Source organism: Equus przewalskii, unplaced genomic scaffold, assembly GCF_037783145.1.
Source record: "Equus przewalskii isolate Varuska unplaced genomic scaffold, EquPr2 ChrUn-13, whole genome shotgun sequence".
NCBI classification, from domain to species: Eukaryota; Metazoa; Chordata; class Mammalia; order Perissodactyla; family Equidae; genus Equus; species Equus przewalskii.
Window position 1 is genome coordinate 5,662,426 of NW_027228750.1, and position 20,674 is coordinate 5,683,099.

The window sequence follows — 20,674 nt, forward strand, 5'->3', positions numbered from 1 at the left end:
TTGGATCCTGGGCGCGGACCTACACGTCCCTCATCAAGCCATGCTGTGGCAGGCATCCCACATATAACATAGAGGAAGATGGGCACAGATGTTAGCTTGGGGCTAATCTTCCTCAAAAAAATAAAAGTGATTTAGAACCAAATCTATTACATTTTAAAAACAAAAATTGATTTTCATAAACTATCTCAAAAGCCAATTCCAAAAGAAGAGTCTCCAAGTGTACTATGTGGAATCACTAGAACAAGCATCTAGTTGGTTTTTCAATGTATCTAATTTTAAGCATAACATTCACTTGAATATCTACATACTGATAAATTTCATTCACTCATATAACAAATATTTATTGAATGCCTCATCAGGCAATAATCTAGGCCTCTGGGATATATCCATAAGTAAAACCAAGAGCCCTGCCATTGTGGAATTTACATTCTAGCAGAGGACACAGATAATAAAAACTAAATACAACAAATACGTAAATTATGGAATACATTGTTAAGGTGATAAGTGCAATACTGTCCCTCTCCTACTTAGAACTCTTCAATAGTTCTTTGTCCTAAGAGCAATGGTTGCGTTTAGGATCAAGTTCAAAATGGCTTATGAGTACTTCAGTCCCTCCTGCCTTTCCAACCTCCTCACCCACTGTGCCTCTGTCATACTGGCTGCTGCTTCTCTGTTCCACAAACACACAAGATTTCTTCTTACTTCTGTCCATGCTTTCAAGGAATTTATATTTCTCTGTGTGTGAGTGTGTGTGTGTGGCAGTGGAAGTGGGGCTAGACAATAAACAATAAGCAACAGCGTATTAAAATGTATAGAATATATTGGAAGGTGATGAGTGCCATGAAAAAATGAGAAGTTGAATTGGTATAGATAGCAGGAGTTGGGAATGTAGGAGTATGGATGGTGGGAAGATTGCGATTTTAGATAAGGTGGTCGGGGTAGGTTTCAAGGAGAAGGGGAGATCTGCACCAAGATTGAAAGATGTGAGAAACCCCGAAAGAATCTAGATTCACTAGCCACGGGAGAGAGAAAAAGGAAAGGAAAGCACTCACCAATCTTTATGTGATGTTGTGGGTGCTTTCGAATGAGCTCGACAATCTGGCGGGCAGCTTCTTGTTGGGAAGGAAGAACCAGGGCTGGGTTGCAATTGGTGTTATCTAGGTATAAGGTATGGATCTGTTTCCCCACTCGCAGGGCTGGCTCCTTTAGCATGGATGGCGTATACCGAAAATCACCTGAAGAAGAACATGGGGTGGGTAGAGAGTTAGAGACAAAAGAACAGAAGACAAGCCTCTCCCACCTCAAACAACAAACAGATGGGCATTTTCTTACTGGCCTGTGGAAAAACTATCACGGAGTCTGGTACTGAACTAATACAGTATAGCTTCTCTGTGGAAATGTCTCCATCCTGTTCCTGTTTTTGGATTACTCTTTACAAAGTGTGGACTCTTAAATGAGAAATCAGTTGAGAAAGGGTCACTGTGCTCATATGGGATGAGGCTAGGAGACCTCCAGACTTCCATTATGAGTTAAGGCTGCTCAGGAAAAGTAGTGTCTAGGCTGGGAGGGTAGGAGGGACCCCCCGGGAGGCCCACCTGTGTAGAGGATGGTTCCAAAGTAGCCTTCAAAGAGAAACATGACAGAGCCAGGGCAGTGATTGGCATCAATGAGGGTTACGGTCATGGTCTCTCGCCCAATTTCATCTAGAGGCAGGACATGGCTCTCACCAACTTCCAGGGCTCGGATCCACCGCTTGGATACCTGAGGAAACAGTTGGGCATCCCAATGAACACAGACTCCCCTCCCTGATACCTCCCTGGATCAGGAACCATCCCTTTCCCCAATCACGGAAAGCTGACCAAATCTTGAGCTGCCCAGGAGCCCAAGCTGTAAAGGGGATTCCCAAACAATTCACCATTTCTCCTCCCACTCTCCACCCTACCCTTTGTACAATTTTAAATAAAGATCCAGAAAACAGTCTAGTCAGCGATTTTCAGACTTTCCTGATCATCATAATCCTTTGGGGACACCTGTTAAAAAAATCCCAACCAGGTTTCCAGGACCTGCACTAGCTATAGCTACTGAATCAGATGGGGTATGGGGAGGGGCTGGAGAATCTGTATATTTACCCAGCACATTAGGTGGATTCTTAGGATGAGGCAAGTCTGGGAAACATTGGCCTAGCTTATGTGCAAAGCCAGGAATAGTTCTTGGCTGGACTCAAAGATCTCCCCAACTTGGTGCCGAAACATCCCAAGTCGGCCAGTTGGAAGCCACACTCCTATTCTGTGCTAAAGATGCATTTCTGGTTTCAAACAATTCCTGCATTGTAAAAATCAGTCCTCCTGGCCCCTACTCTGCGACTCCACGGCTGTGACAGATAGGAAGTCCCCACTCAGACGCCTGGACCAGCTCTCGGAGGCCGACTGTAGCCCCCCATACCTGTAGGTGACGATGCAAGAGGTAAGCGCTGATTGGGGAGCAGTAGAGGGGCCGGGCCCAGGTGCTAGACAGACCCACGGTGTGGTCCGAGTGCATGTGGGACAAGAAGAAGAGCCGTGCGCAACCAGCCCGGCGCAGGCTCCAAAAGTCCACGGCGATGGGCGTATTGGGGATCAGGACCCCGTTCATGGTGGCGGGGTTGGAGAGTCACCAGTGGGATCTTCATGGGAACAGACCTCCTGCGTGAGGCTCCCACAACGGCGCCCTGAAAAGAGTCATGCTGGGGCAAGACCAGGGCCAGAGATCCTGAGAGAAAGCCAGCCCAGTAGACGAATAAGTTACTAGAGTGGCAGAAAGAAGGAAGTGACGGTGCTCGCGGGAGTCGGAGGAAGAATCGAAAATCGCGCCTCTAGCCGCGGGCGGGACCTGGGGTCTAGGCCCGGCACTCAAAGCGCCCACTGCCGGGCGAAGACAGGCCCAAGTAGCCGATCTCCGACTGTCTGCCGCAGCTCCACCAGAGGGAGCCGTGCGGCTGCGCCGGGAGGCGAGGGCCTGTGGGACCGACACCCTAAGGTCGGGGGCCGCGCCGCGCTCCGCGCTCGCCCAGAGAGGGTGAGTGGCAGCTGCTCGGCTCGCGGGGGAGGCGGGACTTCCTCAGAAAGCGTGATTGGGCCTAACCGTGACGGCCACCACGTGGAGGCGCCAGAAAGGCTGGACCGGAGAGGGCGGGGTCTGCGGACTGTCGGCTGCCGGGCTGGAAATCGGGCCGAAGGCCTAGAGGTAGCCGGAGAGGTCTATGCGCGGAGCGAGGCAGCCTGCACGTCCCGGGAGGGAAGCGAAGAGCCCGGCGGGAGGCTGGCCGGGGAGCGGAGGGGGCTGAAGTTTGAGTGTGCTGGGGCCTGGGGCCCGGCTCTGGGGAAGCTGTGGCTGGGCGAGGTCACGCCTTTCGTCTCTTCACTAACTGACGTTTCCTTACCCAGGTTCCCACAGCAGGGCTAGAAGGAGCCCGCGAGTTACCTAGTGATCTGGGGGAACCGCCCCGGGCCTGTTGGAGAAGATGCCGTACCTTGGCTCCGAAGACGTAGTGAAGGAGCTGAAGAAGGCTCTGTGTAACCCGCACATTCAGGCTGATAGGCTGCGCTACCGGAATGTCATCCAGCGAGTGATTAGGTATCCCCCAACACCCTAACCCCCCACTGCAGCCCCCGTCAGGCCCTCTACCCCTGGCCGCTCTGAGCGAGGAAATGCGCTTCCATACTTGATGGCAGTTGTATGGTTTGGTCCTCCTGCTTCTCTGGAGTGCCATCTCAGTCTTCCCTGTGGGACGTCTGTTAACTTCATTTACTCGGTTGGTTTCCTCCGTATCTTGAACTTAGACTGCTGACACCCAGATCTATAATACTATATCCAGTACAGACCTCCTTTTTATCTTCGGACTCACATATCCTGCTGCCTGTTTGGCATTTCCACGTGGATATTTCTTCAAAGACATGCAAAATAGCACCTACATCCTTCCCCCTCCCCAAACCTGCTCTTCCGCTTATATTTGTGTTGATGAATGTCCACACCCAGCTGACCAAGCGTGGGACTCAGTCTTGATGATACTTGATTTTCACTTCTCAAGCCAGATGGTGTGAATTCGTAGTTCTAAATATCCATCCTCTTATTTACTTATTTTTTACTAGCGCTGCTGTCGTTCTGGTTTCATTACCACAACAGTTGCAGTAGCTTACTAATAGGTCACCTTGCCTCATTTCAGCCAGAATGAGTTTTCCAACATATGTATTTGAACATATAACTCTTGCCTACAGCTGTGGATCACAAACTTTAGTATGCCCCAAAGTCCCTTGGGGTGCTTTTAAAAAAATGTAAATATTTCATCCAATCCAGTGCTTCTGATTTCAGTGGGATGGAATGGAAGCCAGGAATCTGCATATTAAGTGTCCCATCAGATTGCTGTAGGAGACCACAGTTTGAGAAACAGTGATCTACAGAGCAAAGTCCAAGGAAGACCCAGCTAACTCAACTACCTGCACATTCTCAAAATAGTGTACCACGTAGACATGCCTCATAGCATATATCATTACCTATCTACTACACTTGACTGGCAACTCCTGCTCGTTCAACTAAAGTATTACTTCCTCTGTGGAAACATTTTATGACTTCCTGGCAATATTAGACCTCTGGATCCCCACTGCACCTTCTCTGTTACTTCAGTTATGATACTTATCTATCGTAGTGTAATTAGTGGTGTTTTTGTCTGGTTCCTTGAGCTCCTAGAGATCTAAAACCATGCCTTATTCAAAATTATGTCCCCAGAGCATATCCCTGGAATGTAAAAGCTGAATTTCACTGGAATGTACTAGGAATTCAGTAAGTGTTTATTGAATGAATAGAAGAACGTTTATTGCACGCCCATGGTGTGAAGTATTGTGTGATATAGTAGACCTGGTTGCTTCCCTCTAAGAGATCACAATCTAGTTGGATAACCAGGGCGTGCATAAGTAAAATGCCTTCTGTTGTATGTTGGCGATTATATATTTTACATCTTCCTGCTATGTATGTTGGTTTTAGGCACATGACTCAGGGCTTGGACATGTCTGCTGTTTTCATGGAAATGGTGAAGGCCAGTGCCACTGTAGATATTGTTCAGAAGAAGTTGGTGTATCTGTACATGTGCACATATGCCCCCCTGAAACCAGATCTGGCTCTCCTGGCCATCAATACATTGTGCAAAGACTGTTCGGACCCCAATCCGATGGTGCGAGGGCTGGCCCTACGGAGCATGTGTAGCCTCAGGTGAGCACCCTCTTCCCTGCCTGTTTCTCAGTGGCTGATGACTTCAGGAGCTCATGGGACAAGTTTTTAATGCTGACAATTTGTTTGAGCTCCTTAATATTGGGGGAAACACTGTTGTAACTTGAACTCAGGTTCTGAGCCATTGCTTTGGTTTAAGAAACTATATCATGGTTTCATTAAAGGGAGTTTTCCACCCTCACTCTTGGTGAAATAGTTCTTGGTTTTGGTTAAAGGTTTCTAAACAATTATGTATATGTATATTTTTGCTGCCAATGCAGCATGATTCCAAATGAAAAGTCAAGTATGGCTTTTGAAGTATGGCAGCAGCTTTCTCCAGTTCTTTATGATCTGATAGATGCACGTTCAAATATCTGCTAAACCCTTTGTTAAGTGAATAGAGGCTGAATTATGTCAAAACTAGTATTTAGGATTTGGCTGACTTCAAGATGTGTTGTTCAGGATGCCTGGTGTGCAGGAGTATATCCAACAGCCTATTCTCAATGGTCTGCATGATAAGGCTTCGTATGTCAGGAGGGTGGCAGTCCTTGGTTGTGCCAAGATGCATAATCTTCATGGAGACTCTGAAGTGGGTGAGTTTCAGTGTAATCCATCATGATCAACATTTTTTTGTGCCTCCATTCTATGTGTACCTTTGTAAAAGATTGTAGCTTTGGTAGAAAATAATAATGTTGCCCTACTTCTGTACCTGTCTCTTTAAGTAGGATGCAGGGCTTGGTATTTTCTGAGATTAGAGAAGTCCTTTCTTTGGGGTCCAGGTGAGATCCTTTGCATTAGTTACAACAGCCTGGAAATGGCAGTTTTTTTGCCTTGCGCTTTGTTATTGCCTTTGTTATTTTTGTAGCCGAGTTCAGCTTTGTCTGTCTGGAGCTGTTACACTCTGGCTTTTTCCCTGCGACTCTGAAGCTTTTCTTCTTTGCCTGAGATGTTTGTTCTCTTTTACAGATGGTGCCCTGGTAAATGAATTATACAGTTTGCTGCGTGACCAGGATCCAATTGTGGTTGTGAACTGCCTGAGGTCTCTAGAGGAAATTCTGAAACAGGAAGGAGGTGTTGTCATCAATAAGCCCATCGCCCACCATCTCTTAAATCGGTTTGCATGCTTCAGTGCTCTTTTTGCTATGATAAGATCTGCATCCCAGGGGATCTTATCTATGTGTTGAGTTAAGGAGAGGTCTTGAACAACTTCTGTAGAGTGGTAAAGAAAGTTAACTATAACTATTAACTTCCTCGTATTTCATTGAGAAGATTTCTTTTATTTGTCTTAGTTTCTTTGGCTGATACCAAGAGATGGCAGGAACATCCTGAGGGGATAGATTCTGTCCTCTAGTCATTGTGTTCCCCAAACTAAGCCGTTTATGCTGTCTTAAAATGTAGAGAGTCTGGATCTAGGGTATAGTGATCATGTCTTTGGCCTTAGATGAGTGTGCATTTGTACTGTAAACTGATCTTGGAATTGAAAGCCTATTTTGTATAAAATATTTTAAATAGTATGTAAAAAGAATAATTCGATTATGGCACAGCCTATTTTCAAGAATTCTCCCCTTGTTACGATGAATAGATGACTGGTAACATGGCAGTAACAGGGAGATGATCCTAATTTTGTTGCTGAAACAGCACTTTTCTTTTCTTTTTTTGGATAGAATGTCAAAACTGGACCAGTGGGGCCAGGCTGAAGTATTGTACTTTCTGCTACGCTACCAACCCCGCAGTGAGGAGGAGCTGTTTGACATTCTCAATCTGTTGGACAGCTTTCTCAAGAGCAGTAGCCCAGGCGTGGTTATGGGAGCCACCAAACTCTTTCTGATCTTGGCAAAAAAATTCCCCCATGTACAAACTGATGTGCTTGTGCAAGTCAAGGGGCCTTTGCTGGCTGCTTGTTCTTCAGAGAGCCGCGAGCTCTGTTTTGCTGCCCTCTGTCATGTGCGCCAGATCTTGCATAGTTTGCCAGGTCACTTTAGCAGCCACTACAAAAAGTTTTTTTGCTCCTACTCGGAGCCCCACTACATCAAGCTACAGAAGGTGGAGGTGCTGTGTGAGCTGGTGAATGATGAGAACGTGCAACAGGTGTTAGAGGAACTTCGAGGGTACTGTACTGATGTGTCTGCTGACTTTGCGCAGGCTGCCATCTTTGCCATAGGTGGGTATCTGCTACTTTTTCGTTCTGAGAGCCTAGACCAACCAGCTAGAAAGCTGTGGAACCATAGAGAGCAAGGGGAATGAATCTTGCTTCAGAGACAAAGTACTGTGCACTGAAGAATTGGGTCAATGACTACAAATAAGGGGGAGAGGGACAAAAAAAGTTTTTTTGTCAACACTGGTATTGCCATATCTTCCAGAATAGAGAATACAGATAACTCAAACTATAATACTTAAAGTTTATATTGCCTTTGTTGTCTACTCTCCAGAATGCCTTCCTGTGTATCGTCTCAACACAGCCTTATGAAGTGAGGCAGTCAGGAAAAGTGGACAAGTGTTATTAACTTTGTTTTAAAGATGAAAAAACTCAAGTCACAAAAAGGTTATTAACTTATCAAAAGGTCATACAGTTCCGGACCTGGGCCTGGAACCCAGCTCTCCTGACGCAAAGTCCTATGTCACTTCACCCGTTGTTTGTTGGGTTTCTACTATGGGCTATGTATTGTGCTGAGTAGAGACCAACACAGAATAAATCCTGAGTTTTACAGACTTATTCATACTACTCTGGAATTTAAGAGGCTAGAGTGACTCACAAAATGAAAGCAGCTGGGCAGCTAAGTTTTGGAGAGCTTCATGTGGAGGAGGAGAAGGAACCCTCATGTGTAGAATAAAGTATTTTTTAGGGGCAGAGAAGAGGGAACAAAGAGGAAAGTAGAAATCCTACAGTCAGGAGACTGCTGTCACATGTTCCCGGCAGGAATATTCCTGTGCGGATGTGCTGCAGTGAACAGTACCTCATATCGCGCTGGCACATAAATACCTTTGTTACTGAAAGTTTTCAACCTTGTTCAATGGGAAGTTATTTTACCGAAGTTCCCCTAATAGCAAACTTAGATTCTTATTTCATCAAGCAAGGGATGATTTTTTAAGTATCTTTGGTCCTCTTTGTCTTTGGCTGGTGGGGAATTATTTTAGAATGAGGTGCTAATATTTGACTTAACGCTTTTCTTTCCTTTCCCTTCCTGTGTAGGCGGCATTGCCAGGACCTACACGGATCAATGTGTGCAGATTCTAACAGAGTTGCTGGGGCTTCGACAAGATCATATTACCACAGGTAATGACTGCCTCCCTAGGTTTTTTTTTTTTTTGTCAATTGCCTGGCCTATAGTAGTTGCTCAAAAAGTATTGTTTAATAACAAAGACGTTTAAACTTTTCTTTGCATCATCATCTCTTGCCATCTGAGAAGCAGAGAGTCTATAAATCTAACACAGTAGAGGGTATGCAAGGCTGTTCTATAGATAATGAAGGTACTAGGATGACCTTGCTTATTATTTCCCCACCTTTACCCCTCTTTTTGCTTTAAGGTAGCATACTGTAAGCAGTGGCTTCCAGGGCTGGCACTAGGGTGAGGCAGGCAAGGTGCCTATGATGCAAAAGTTTAAAGAGGCACTCACTCTCAGGCTCGTGCAAGTGCTGACCCTGCGTGTCTTCTTAAGTTTTACACCCTTGGCACCTTGCTTCACCCTAGTCCCAACTCTGGGGGTTCCATTTATACTGTCTTTGGAGTATCATTCAACAGCAACACTACCCCACATTTGCATACAGCTTTGCATTTTACCAAGTGCTTTTGCCTACATTAGCTCATTTATCCTCATGGCAATCTGCTAAGAGCAGCGTTCTTTTAAGAAATTATTGCCCACGTCACACATTTCTCAGATAATCATTGACCACATCTCCAACACCCATTTTACAGAAATCCACCCAGCAATCTAGTCTGAATGTATTACTTTTCTTCAGATTCCTTCCTGCGTGGAGGCTCTAATCTTGTCCTTTTGTATCCTGAGCTGTGTTGTAGTGGTGGTGCAAACTTTCCGAGACCTGGTTTGGTTGTGTCCTCAGTGTACGGAAGCTGTGTGTCAGGCCCTGCCCGGCTGTGAGGAGAACATTCAAGATAGTGAGGTAGACTGTAATTCGCCTTTACTTCCAGGCAAAGGGGGAATGCTTGGGACTGCTCTGTGAGATGGAATCTAATTATTCTTTCTACCCAGTATCAGAAGTAGAAATTCTTAGAGTTAATTGCCACCTCAGATTCTATTTTGGGTGTAAGTGGAAAATAAATTAAAAAACATTAGGATTTAGCTATAGTTTTTATCACAAATACTTTAATTCTGTTGTTCTCTTGAACAGTTTTGAATTAGAAATTTAGGCCATGGAGTTTTCAGCTGAAATGAAAATGAGAATCATTTGTGGGATTTTTACAAATATCTGGGCTTCACCACAGGTCTACTGACTTAAATATTCAGGAGTGGTAGACCTAGACACACACACACACACATTTTTTTTTTTTGGTGAGGAAGATTTGCCCTGAGCTAACATCTGTTGCCAATCTTTGTCTTTTTGCTGGAGGAATATTAGCCCTGAGCTAACATCTGTGCCAGTCCTCTATTCTGTCTGTGGGACGCTGCCACAGCATGGCTTGATGAGCAGGGTATAGGTCTGTGCCTGGTATCCAAACTTGCAGACACTGGGCTGGTGAAGCAGAGCATGTGAACTTCACCACTACACCACCAGGCCAGCCCCTAGACACATATATTTTTAAGAAGCTTCACAGCTCATTCTGATATGCACTCTAGGTTAATCACCACTTTCATGAAGTAATTTAGAGAAATCTTTCAGTAGCTTCCACTGAAACATTAAACTCCAAATTGGGTCAGAGGCCCCAAAGCTGAGGAAGCCTTACTGCTCAGTCAACATAGACTATGACAGTCTTGAGTCTTCTTTTGTGCGGTAGAATTTCATTCCTGTTTGTTGTAGAGAGTGTGGTAGGCGGAATTGATACAATCCAAGTTGAAGTAAATAAAAGATTATACCTTTTCTGCTGACGCTAGGGGAAAAGCAAAACCTGCAACTGTCTACTGTCTTCTGTGTTTTGGACAGCCAAATGTTGAGCACCTGTTCTTGTTCCTTCATTTCCTAGGGGAAGCAGGCACTTATTTGGCTACTTGGTGTCCATGGGGAAAGAATTCCCAATGCTCCTTATGTCTTGGAAGACTTTGTGGAGAATGTGAAGTCAGAGACGTTTCCAGCTGTTAAGATGGAGCTACTCACTGCCCTGCTGCGCCTTTTCCTCTCGCGACCTGCTGAGTGCCAGGACACGCTGGGGCGTTTGTTGTATTACTGCATCGGTAGGTTCTTCAGAAGGAAATATCACTTGCCATAACCAATAGTAAAAATTCTCACAGCTTGCATTGTTTGTTGAGTCATGTCTGGGACCTAAGGATAAAATGTTAATGTTTTCTAGCGTTTCCTCCCTCCTTCATTTTTTTCTCCTATTTTGGTTGGCACAGGGGTAAAAAAGGAGTGCTTTTGTTTTTAACTGACTCAATCTGTTGTCGTACCTCAGAGGAAGAAAAGGATATGGCAGTACGGGACCGAGGTCTCTTCTATTATCGCCTCCTCTTAGCTGGCATTGATGAAGTTAAGCGGATCCTGTGTAGCCCTAAATCTGACCCTTCTCTTGGACTTTTGGAGGATCAGGCAGAAAGACCTGTGAATAGCTGGGCTTCAGACTTCAACACACTGGTGCCAGTATATGGCAAAGCCCGCTGGGCAACCATCTCTAAATGTCAGGGGGCAGAGCGTTGTGGCCCAGAGCTTCCTAACACTGCATCCTTTGCCACATCAGGTAAAAATAGTCTTTATATCTTGTCATGAAAAATCTTTATTTTTTGCAGTGACTGGTAGAGAAAGTAGAATACCCTAGCTAAATCTTAGACTGTTGCGTAAATTTGAAGTCTTTGTGAGCAAGAAAGAAGTTCATCATTGGTTATTTAAGCCATTTATCCAAAGATAAAAGTCATATTGTGTACTTCTGGAAATCTAGATGAAAAATGTACTTCCTATAGATTAAGAACATCTCTTACACAAGCTTTCTGACTCTTTTAGGACCCCTGATTCCTGAAGAGAACAAGAAGAGGGTACAAGAACTCCCTGATGCTGGAGCCCTCATGCTAGTCCCCAAATGCCAGCTTACTGCTGAATGTTTTGAGAAAACTTGGCTTCACCTCAAAGTTGCTCATCAGCAAGTACTCCCTTGGCAGGGAGCAGTCCATCCTGACACCCTCCAGATGGCCCTGCAAGTAGTGAACATCCAGACCATTGCAATGAGCAGGGCAGGGGCGCAGCCATGGAAAGCCTACCTCAGTGCACAGGATGATACTGGCTGTCTGTTCTTAACAGAACTGCTGTTGGAGCCCGAGAACTTGGAAATGCAGATCTCCGTGAAACAAAATGAGGCTAGGACTGAGGCACTGAATGGTTTTATTTCTGTATTAGAAACTGTGATTGGAACAATTGGAGAAATAAAATCATAACAGATTCTTGCTGCCTTTTCTAAGTGAGGTGAATAGCTGTGAGTGCCTTAATTTTTCTTATTAGAGCTGCTTGTGAGTCCAGATAGCATCAAATACAAAGGAGAATGGGAAATCTAAGAATGAGGGTTGTTGTGTTTTTGTCCAAAGACCATTGACTTATTCCTCTCATACCTATTGGTGAATGACCCCATTTTTCCAGGTGATGTAAAGGTTAGTGTTGTTGGTAAGGGGATGGGAATGGGGTAAGAATAGGATTTGGATTCTTTTCTAATCAGTTTGAGCGATTGTGTTACTAATTAAAGATGCCTGATGTGTGTGGACACTGATAGAGTCATCATTTGTAGGAGTCATCTCTTCTTTCCTTGATTATTTCTATAAATTGCTGACTGTTCTTATATTTGTAATCATGCTTTTTTAGGCCATAGTTCAAAGTCCTTACTGTGGCATCTGAAGTAACTCTTCAGTGTCATGTCTCCCCACTCCCCAAAACACCCTCTCTTCTGGCAAAAGCAAACCACTTACAGTTTCTTGAATGCACTAAGCTCTCTCTCACCTCTGTGCTTTGGCACCTGTTTTTATTTCTTGCCTAGAACATCTCCTCACCCCTATACCTTCTTTGTTTAAGTAACACCTAGTCTGTCTGTCAGTATGCAGCTCGGTCATGAGCTCTTTCAGGAAGTTTTCTGTGACCCTCACTGCCTTCATTAAGGGTCTCGTTCAAGCTGTCAAAGCAGTCAGTGCATATGTCTAGCAGCACTATTGTAGCTGTGTTCTTGTCACTCTTCCTCACTTTTAATTTTATCCATAACTGACCACAATTTTATATGTTAATTGAAACAACTTATGGCAAGAACAGATGTAATAAAATGATGGTAAAGTATAAATAACTAGAGAATCCAGAACAGGGAAAATGAAAATACCAGTTAAGACCAGCTGAGTTAAGGGATGAGGAAGTATCCAAATGTTCAGGCCATAAGGGCCTACATAGCTGATAGAGCTGAGCCTCAGATTTAGCTCTGTAAGTGATCTGGCAGTCAGAGAAAAGAGAAATGGTTGTATAGTTGTCATCAGAGAGGAAGAAACATTCCAATTCTAATTTCTAAAAGAAGTTTACATGTAGTCTCACATAGGTGGCACTGTGATATATATAAGATTCCTAGGGGAAGTTAGTAAAGGGTTTCACGTGACTCTCTTATGGTCTTCTTCAGTGAAGGCAGAGAGCATAACTTTCACATGGAGCTTAGTGAACGCATTTCTTCAAGGACTTGACATGATCCAAATATCATCCAGCTGAATTCAAGGACTTCTACTGCCTGGATATATAGATGGACTGCATATCTTTCAAATAATCTTCACCCATCCCTTCTCTCAACTAGGCTCTTAATAGAAGTAGATAACAGAAAGTATTGAATTTTCTGGTAAGCGCCTGGATTTTGTGAGTTGTTTGTCCGCACTGGACAATTTCTAAGGACAGTGATTGTCTTTCTTTCCTTCTATCTCCACAGTGCCTGCCACATAGTGGTTACTCAGTAAATATTTATTGAATGAATAGCTCTAAGTAATTAGATTCTGATGATGTTTTGGGATTGGTGTTTCAAATGAGTTTTGTTATATTTTATCAACTATACAGAAAATAATAGATGGAATTCCATCTAGACTGGGGTTTCTCAAAAATGGCACTATTGACATTTGAGGCCAGATAATTCTTTGTTGTCGAGGGTTTTCCTGTGCACTGTAGGATGATTATTAGTATCTCTGGCCTCTACCCACTAGATGCCAACAGATCCCCTAGTTGTGACAACTGAAATTGTCTCCAGACTTTGCCAAAGGTGCCCTGGAGGTCAAAATCCCCCCCAGTTGAGAATGACTGATCAAGGCCGTGCATCCCCAGGGACTGGAAGTAGAGGAATCAGAGCAGCTTCAGAATTGCTTTTTCCATATTTTGACTTGGTTGGTTAAACCATGAATGTTCAATTAGGCACTAAAAGAAATAAAATCGAAGTGTATAGTGCTGCCAATTTGAAGTGTTACAAGGGAACAGGATGTAAGTGGTATAAATTTGAGTATATTGGATTTTTTTAAAATTAAAGACTATAATTGAAATGTTGACCCTTTCCTAATTTGTAAGCAAAATTACTAAAACTTAAATATACCATGAAGTTAATTATTTAATATCTCTTCTCCCTAGGAGCTCTCTCTAACCTCTGCAGATATATGGTTTTATGATATGATATAAGTAGATGCTCATCTTTAAAATCCATAAGGGTAGTTAATACTGTGCCCTTAGGAAAATGGCCTTCTAATGTCTGTCATAGTTGGTAGGTAGTATGTAACATGTAATGAGTGCCCACCAATGACCGTGGTGCTTTGAAACATTGCAGAGACAATCATTTGCACGGTTCTTGACCATAATTTTATTACTATGGACCAGTGGCTGTTATTTGCCTCCATCTCTCCCTCCTTTTTTACATGGGAGTTCTGTTACAATTATTCTATCCCTTTTTCATATATTGGGTGTCTAGGGGAGGGGAGACAAATAACTTAATTTCCTATTTATAGGTCTCCACATTGAGAGGAGATGTACCCAAGAATCCTCATTCACACGCATACCTGGTGCAGATAACAAGATCCTGGACTTTGAGCCAGTGATATAATGAGATGAGGCTTTTGTGAGAGGCATGTAAATTGTTGTGGCCAGAGTGGCAAGAGAAGTAAGTGAGAGTGAAAAAATCCTGGCCTTATTTTTCAGTAAAAATTAGGAGTACTATATTTGAACTGTAAGAGTGAAGGGTGTGTAGGCTGAGCGGGAAGGGATGGTTTGGGAGGGTGCTACATTGAAGGCCTGAAGAGAAATAAACAAAGGGGGAAAATTTACCACACATTGCCCATGAGAGGGTATACTCTGTTTCTATGGCCTTATAACATTGGTTGTAAAGATAATACAAAGGATAGATAAGATAATGCAAAGATTAGATTCCAAAGATGGCATATTCCCATAAGCCTATCAGTACTGAAATGAGGAAAGTGGTTTATTATTGTGGGAAAAGGCTAATTATTTGAGGTCAGATAGACATGGTTTTAAATTTCTGTTCTGCCACTTACCTTGCGTAAGCTATTTAACACAAGTTGGATGGTATTTAATAATTTTTTTATATTATTTTGGTGGTATATTGTAAGAGTATTTGTTGGAATCCTTAAATCGTCAATAGCTAGCTCGAGTATGAAAGCAGGTTGGCCTAGAATTATCTCTGAGGGACCTTATAATGTTAATGGTCTGAAGTCTGCTTAGTAGAAACTGAAGTTTCAGCTCTAGTGATAATGACAAAGGAAAATGGCCCTTTAGCTACATAATTCCTAACCTAGTCCAAAAACAATTTATGATCATTTGTTTTTTTAGAATTGAATAGAAAATAGAAGATTGGCTCTAATTGTTTTCTAAGGTAGAAATTCCATTTTGAACAACTGATTTATATTTTATGCTTGAATCTCTTATTAGTTCACCAGGTCAGACTACCCTGGAAGGACTGATAGGTTTGATTGCTCCTTCTAGACCCAAACCTAAAATCTAGATGTAGCTATATTAAGAAGGCGGCTGGTATGAGTAAGTGTCCAATGCTGAGATCTCGTAAAACAATGATGGAGTCCAACCCTGTTTGGAAAATCCTAATTAATCCTGTTAGAGATTGGATCCCAGATCCCTTACCAGCACAGGGACACAGATATCCTCAGTATCAAATAGGTTTAGTGAGAAGAATATTTCAGGAGGCTTCAGATATTGTACTGTGATGACTGGCTTGGTTTCCTGTCCTGACATATTGGGCAAAATCTACCTTATCTACGAGATCATCATCACGATATCCTCTGTCTTGAGTCTGTGCAAGCACTTAAATGTACCTTTTTCTTACAGATTCTGAGGAACCGGCCTACCTGCATTCTAAAAGAATTACTGCAATATCTAGCTTTCTCTCATCAGATACCCTGGTTTTTGACGGTTTAGAGGAATTTATACACTGAGGCTGGACAGATGGAATGCATCTACAAACCCTCAAATGAAAATGAATTTGCTGCTACACAGAAAACTTGGCCATTCATGGGGTGTGGGACTGCCAAGGCACAGCTTTGCTTCAGGGAAACATGCAAGCAAGGTAATGGTAGAGGTGTTTATGGTTGGTTTTCAGGTGACTTCTTAGGAAGACAAGCCAACCTAAAGGAGATAGAGAAGGGCTAAGAATAATGAACCCTGGGTTGCATCTTTGACGAGTATGTAGACAAGGATGCCAGTTGCCTTTGGCAGGCATAGAATCTAAGAGACGTGATTCAGGTATGAAACTTATAGCACTGAAGATAAGTTAGGAGGTCTGACGGATGCCTATGCTCGTGCTGCAGAGGTAAGTTGAGGTTGTCATGCCTGCCTTGGGTACAAATAGACCCCAGGGTCTCTCTGGGAGACAAGTTCAAGCTTTATCATCTTGACAATGGAGTACTCATTGGCTACATTCAGAGCAGAACAGACTTCCATTTCCTCAAATAAGAAGATGGTGGCACTCCTATAAGGACAGTAGGAGTCAGATAGGCCAGGAAGAACCGAAGAAGTCAAACAGCATTCATCCAGTGAGTCCTATGGGGCATCATGCTCTACCACCTCTGGCAGCTCCCTGATGAACCTAGTTGGGTAGGGAGGACTGAAGATTGCAACAAGAAGGATAGACACCACAGCATCCTAGCTGCTTTTGATGAGAGGCATAGAAGTATAGTCACAGCAAAGGCACAGACCCATTAATGAGAGAAAAAACTAACCTATTTCAGGGGCAGAGTGTGGCTGCCTTGGGGGAAGTAGAGACAGAGAAAAAAGGAGACAGAGAGAGAGAATAGAAGGTGTTCAGTGCATTAGCCATATAACAAGCTTATGAGCATGAACTATGATTGAATGGAAGTCATGACTCCCAGCACATGTGGAGAATCATAAAAGTGGCTTCAACATTTTTGCATAAATTTTGTTGATAATTACATTCAGTGACCAAGTCAACACACACTTTAAAGGTATCCTTAGGGACCGGCCCCGTGGCTGAGTGGTTAAGTTGCCATGCTCCACTTCAGCGGCCCAGGGTTTCACTGGTTCAAGTCCTGGGCATGGACATGGCACCTCTCATCAGGCCATGCTGAGGCAGTGTCCCACATGCCACAACTAGAGGGACCACAACTAAAAATACACAACTAGGTACTGGGGGGCTTTGGGGAGAAAAAGGAAAAAAAAATCTTAGAAGAAAAAAGTGTCATTGACTCATTGTAACTTATTGTAGTATTAATTTATTTCCTTGATGACTGGGTAGAACATCTTTTCATGTGCTTTTTGGCCATTTGTATATCTTTTTTTTGTGAAGTATTTCTTCAAGTCTTTTGACCAATTCTCTTACTGCATTGTCTTATCAGACTTCATGATATATTCTGGAGACAAGTCCTTTGTTGGAGATTATAATTTCTTCTATTCTGTGGCTTCCCTTTATCTTCTTTTTTTTTTTTTTTTTAAAGATTTTATTTTTTCCTTTTTCTCCCCAAAGCCCCCCCAGTACATAGTTGTATATTCTTTGTTGTGGGTTCTTCTAGTTGTGGCATGTGGGACGCTGCCTCAGCGTGGTTCGACGAGCAGTGTCATGTCCGCGCCCAGGATTCGAACCAACGAAACACTGGGCCGCCTGCAGCGGAGCGCGCGAACTTAACCGCTCGGCCACGGGGCCAGCCCCCCCTTTATCTTCTTTTAATAATATCTTTTTGGGATATATATGTATAAGTGTAAATAAATATATATGATAATTATTTATAAATATATTTCATTACTATATATTTATATACATATATAAATATATTTGATATTTTCTCTAAGAAATAATTGCCTAACTTAAAGTTGCAAAAATTCTTTTCCTATATTTTCTTTTGAGGAGTTTTACAATTGTAGCTTTTACATTTATGTCTATGATCCATTCTTAGTAATATCTGTGTATGATGTGAGATATGGATTGATATTTTTTAATATGGATATGTAGTTTTTCTATCACCATTTGCTGAAAATAATTAACTTTATCCTTTGAATTGCCTTGGTACCTTTGTTGAAAATCAATTGACCATATTGATATGGGTCTATTTCTGGACTCTCCTTCTGTTCCATTGATTATATGCTATTTTTTTCACCAATACCACACTATCTTGATTTCTCTACTTTTATAGTAATTCTGGATATGGGCAATATAGCTCATCCACCTTTATTCTTCTTTTGTAAAATTGCTTTGATAATTCAAGATCGTTTGCATTTCCATATAAATTTTAGAATAAGCTTGGAAATGTTTACCATTTCTGCTGGAATTTTGATTGGGAGTGCATTAGATCTGTTGATCAATTTGGGGAGAATTGACATCTAAGCCATATTGTGTCTTTCAATCCAGAACAAGTTTTATCTCTCCATTTATTTAGTTCTTTAATATCTCAAAGTAATGTTCTGTAGTTTTCAATGTACTGTTCTTAGACACATTTTGTTAAATTTGTCCTTTCATGTTATGTTTTTAGATACTATTTTAAATGAAATTGTATTTTATTTTGCTTTTCAAATATGCATTGCTACAATATGGAAATACATTAGATCTTTTTTATATTGATCTTATAATCTGAAATCTTGCCGAACTTATTAGTTTTAGTAGCTTTTTTTGTAGATTTCTTAGGCTTTTAAAAATATGCAATCAAGTATTCTATGAATAAAGATAGTTTAAATTCTTCCTTTCCAATCTCTATGGATTTGTGTATTTGATTGTCTTATTTTACTGGTTAAGATCTCCAGTATAATGTTGAATTGAAGGAGCATCAGCACACTTTCTTGTCATTTTCCCTGTCTTAATAGAAAAGCATTCAATATTTGACCATTGAGTATTATATTATCTGTAGATTTTTCATATATGCCCTGGGTTAGGTTAAGACAGTTGCCTTCTATTCTTAGTAGGGAGTTGTGTGTGTGTGTGTGTGTGTGTGTGTGTGTGTGTGTGTGTGTGTGTGTTTTAATCATGAGAAGGTCTTTCTTTCGTCAAATGCTTTTTCTGCATATATTGAGATGATGATATAGTGTTTCTCCTTTATCCTGCTAACATGAAGAATTATATTGTTGACTTTTTAAATATAAAAGAATATTTAGTCATCATCATGGTTGTGTGAAAGGATCCCTTTGTCTCTCTTCAATCTACAGCAAGTAAAACATCCATAGCCCAACAAAGGCTACATTGCCCAACACACCAGGATTCTGGAGAGATCACATATTGGTACATACAAAGGTGTATGGATTGGAACACATAGAGGAGGCAAAACAGGAACAGCACAGGCATTGCCCAGGACCCTGGTTGCCCAGCTGCCCACTTCTAGCCCCAGAGAACCCAGTAGGCAGTAATGGAGATGCATGTGCAAATCCAGCCAGTCAGCCATGGTGGCACCTGCAGCCATGGGGAGTGGAACAGCAGTGAAGGTGAAATCAAATGATTCCAGGCCCCCTGGCTGCAGCTCAGAGCCTGGTAGCAGCTGTGGAGGTGCATGCAGGACTCTGACATCCCAACTTCAGCAGCCCCTGTGGCCACAAAGTAATGGGCAACACAAAAACAGTGTCCTGTGAGCCCAGCTCCTACCCCACCCATTTCTTCTGCCTCCTATCATCACAGTGGCAGACCTTCTGACCCAGGTGATTCCAGATGCAGTGGAAGCATTGGCCATCCCTGTACTCCTGGCAACAATATCAGCAACTGCAGCAACTGCAGCAACAGCAAGGCCTCAGTGGCCCCCTCCCCCAGAGGTGCAAGCAGTGATGATGAGAGTACCAGCGACACCCCAAATAGAAGCATTGGAGGGTGGAATGTGGAGATCCTCAAACATAGCCAGAGACAGCTCAGGTAAGAGAAACCAAAAATTAGGGCTATAGTGCCACCTATTAAAAAACAAAAGAAAGGTCTCTAATCTCCAACCACTTAAAAAGTTTGAATCAAAACAAACAAAGCTATACCTAAGTAAGAGAAGCACTTGCTATGACAAATGTGATGGCAGGGGAATAACTCAGCAAGCACCAGAAAAAGCCATGGTAACACGGCATCACAAAAAGAAAATAATGATTCTCCAGACACCAAACATAAAGTCATGGAAGATTGTGATCTAACTGATAAAAAAAAAAAATTGAAATAGCTGTCATGAAGAAACTCAACAAGCTACAAAAAAAACTCCGAAAGGCAGTTCATTGAGCTCAGGAATAAAATCAATGAACAGAAGAAATACATTCCCAAAGAGATTGAAACTCTAAAAAAGCACCAAATAGAAATTCTGGGGCTTAAAAACTCGATAAATGAGAAGAAGAATGCATTAGAAAGCACTGAAAATAGAGCAGACCATATGGAAGAGAGAATTAACAAGCTCAAAGATAGAAAACTAAAAATGACGCAGGTAGAAGAGGGGAGAGACTAAGATTTTTTTTTAATGTGGAAATTCTACAAGTATTATCTGACTCCATTAGAAAGGGAAACGTAAAGATAATGGGTATCCCAGAAGGAGGAGAGAGAGAAGGGAACAGAGACCTTATTTAAAGAAAAAACAGCCAAGAACTTCCCAAACCTTTGGAAAGAACTGGATATACAAATCCATGAAGCTAATAGAACACTCAGTTATCTCAACACAAAAAGACCTCCAAGATGCATGATGATAAAACTCTCAAAAGTCAATGACAAAGAAAGAATATTAAAGGCAGCCAGGGAGAAAAAAACCAATAACCTACAAGGGAACCCCCATTAGGGTGTCAGCAGATTTCTCAGCAGAAACTCTGCAGGCCAGGAGAGAGTGCAATGATATATTCAAAATATTGAAAGATAAAAACTGCCAGCCAAGAATACTC

General features: G+C 42.4%; 2 protein-coding genes across 3 annotated transcripts in view; one reads left to right on the forward strand and one right to left on the reverse strand.

Moving 5' to 3' along the window:
• DCLRE1B (DNA cross-link repair 1B) overlaps positions 1-20,674 on the reverse strand; it is a 51,038-nt gene that overhangs the window by 5,540 nt on the left and 24,824 nt on the right. Inside the window, exons 1-3 of one of the 2 annotated variants that reach the window (XM_008542135.2) lie at positions 2,443-2,929; positions 1,596-1,761; positions 1,053-1,235 (exon numbers count right to left, since the gene is read on the reverse strand). In XM_008542135.2, coding sequence (XP_008540357.1) covers positions 1,053-1,235; positions 1,596-1,761; positions 2,443-2,631 — 538 coding nt within the window. In that variant the 5' untranslated portion in view covers positions 2,632-2,929. Of the gene's footprint in view, positions 1-1,052; positions 1,236-1,595; positions 1,762-2,442; positions 2,930-20,674 lie in introns of those variants that run through there. The other variant, XM_008542136.2, reaches the window with a different exon arrangement.
• AP4B1 (adaptor related protein complex 4 subunit beta 1) lies at positions 3,099-11,777 on the forward strand. Its single transcript, XM_008542131.2, has 11 exons — positions 3,099-3,222; positions 3,423-3,612; positions 5,017-5,241; positions 5,701-5,831; positions 6,205-6,352; positions 6,903-7,399; positions 8,429-8,512; positions 9,255-9,358; positions 10,377-10,584; positions 10,803-11,084; positions 11,345-11,777. Exons 2-11 carry the CDS (start codon positions 3,500-3,502, stop codon positions 11,770-11,772), a joined length of 2,220 nt encoding a protein of 739 aa, XP_008540353.1. The 5' UTR covers positions 3,099-3,222; positions 3,423-3,499; the 3' UTR covers positions 11,773-11,777.

Bases quoted from the DNA above. Each gene is read 5' to 3' on its own strand.
- AP4B1 (XM_008542131.2), top strand. From the start codon at position 3,500: ATGCCGTACCTTGGCTCCGAAGACGTAGTGAAGGAGCTGAAGAAGGCT. The intron at 6,353-6,902 runs GTTTGCATGCTT...TTTTTTGGATAG, and splicing joins GCCCACCATCTCTTAAATCG to AATGTCAAAACTGGACCAGT. The intron at 9,359-10,376 runs GTAGACTGTAAT...TTCATTTCCTAG, and splicing joins AGAACATTCAAGATAGTGAG to GGGAAGCAGGCACTTATTTG.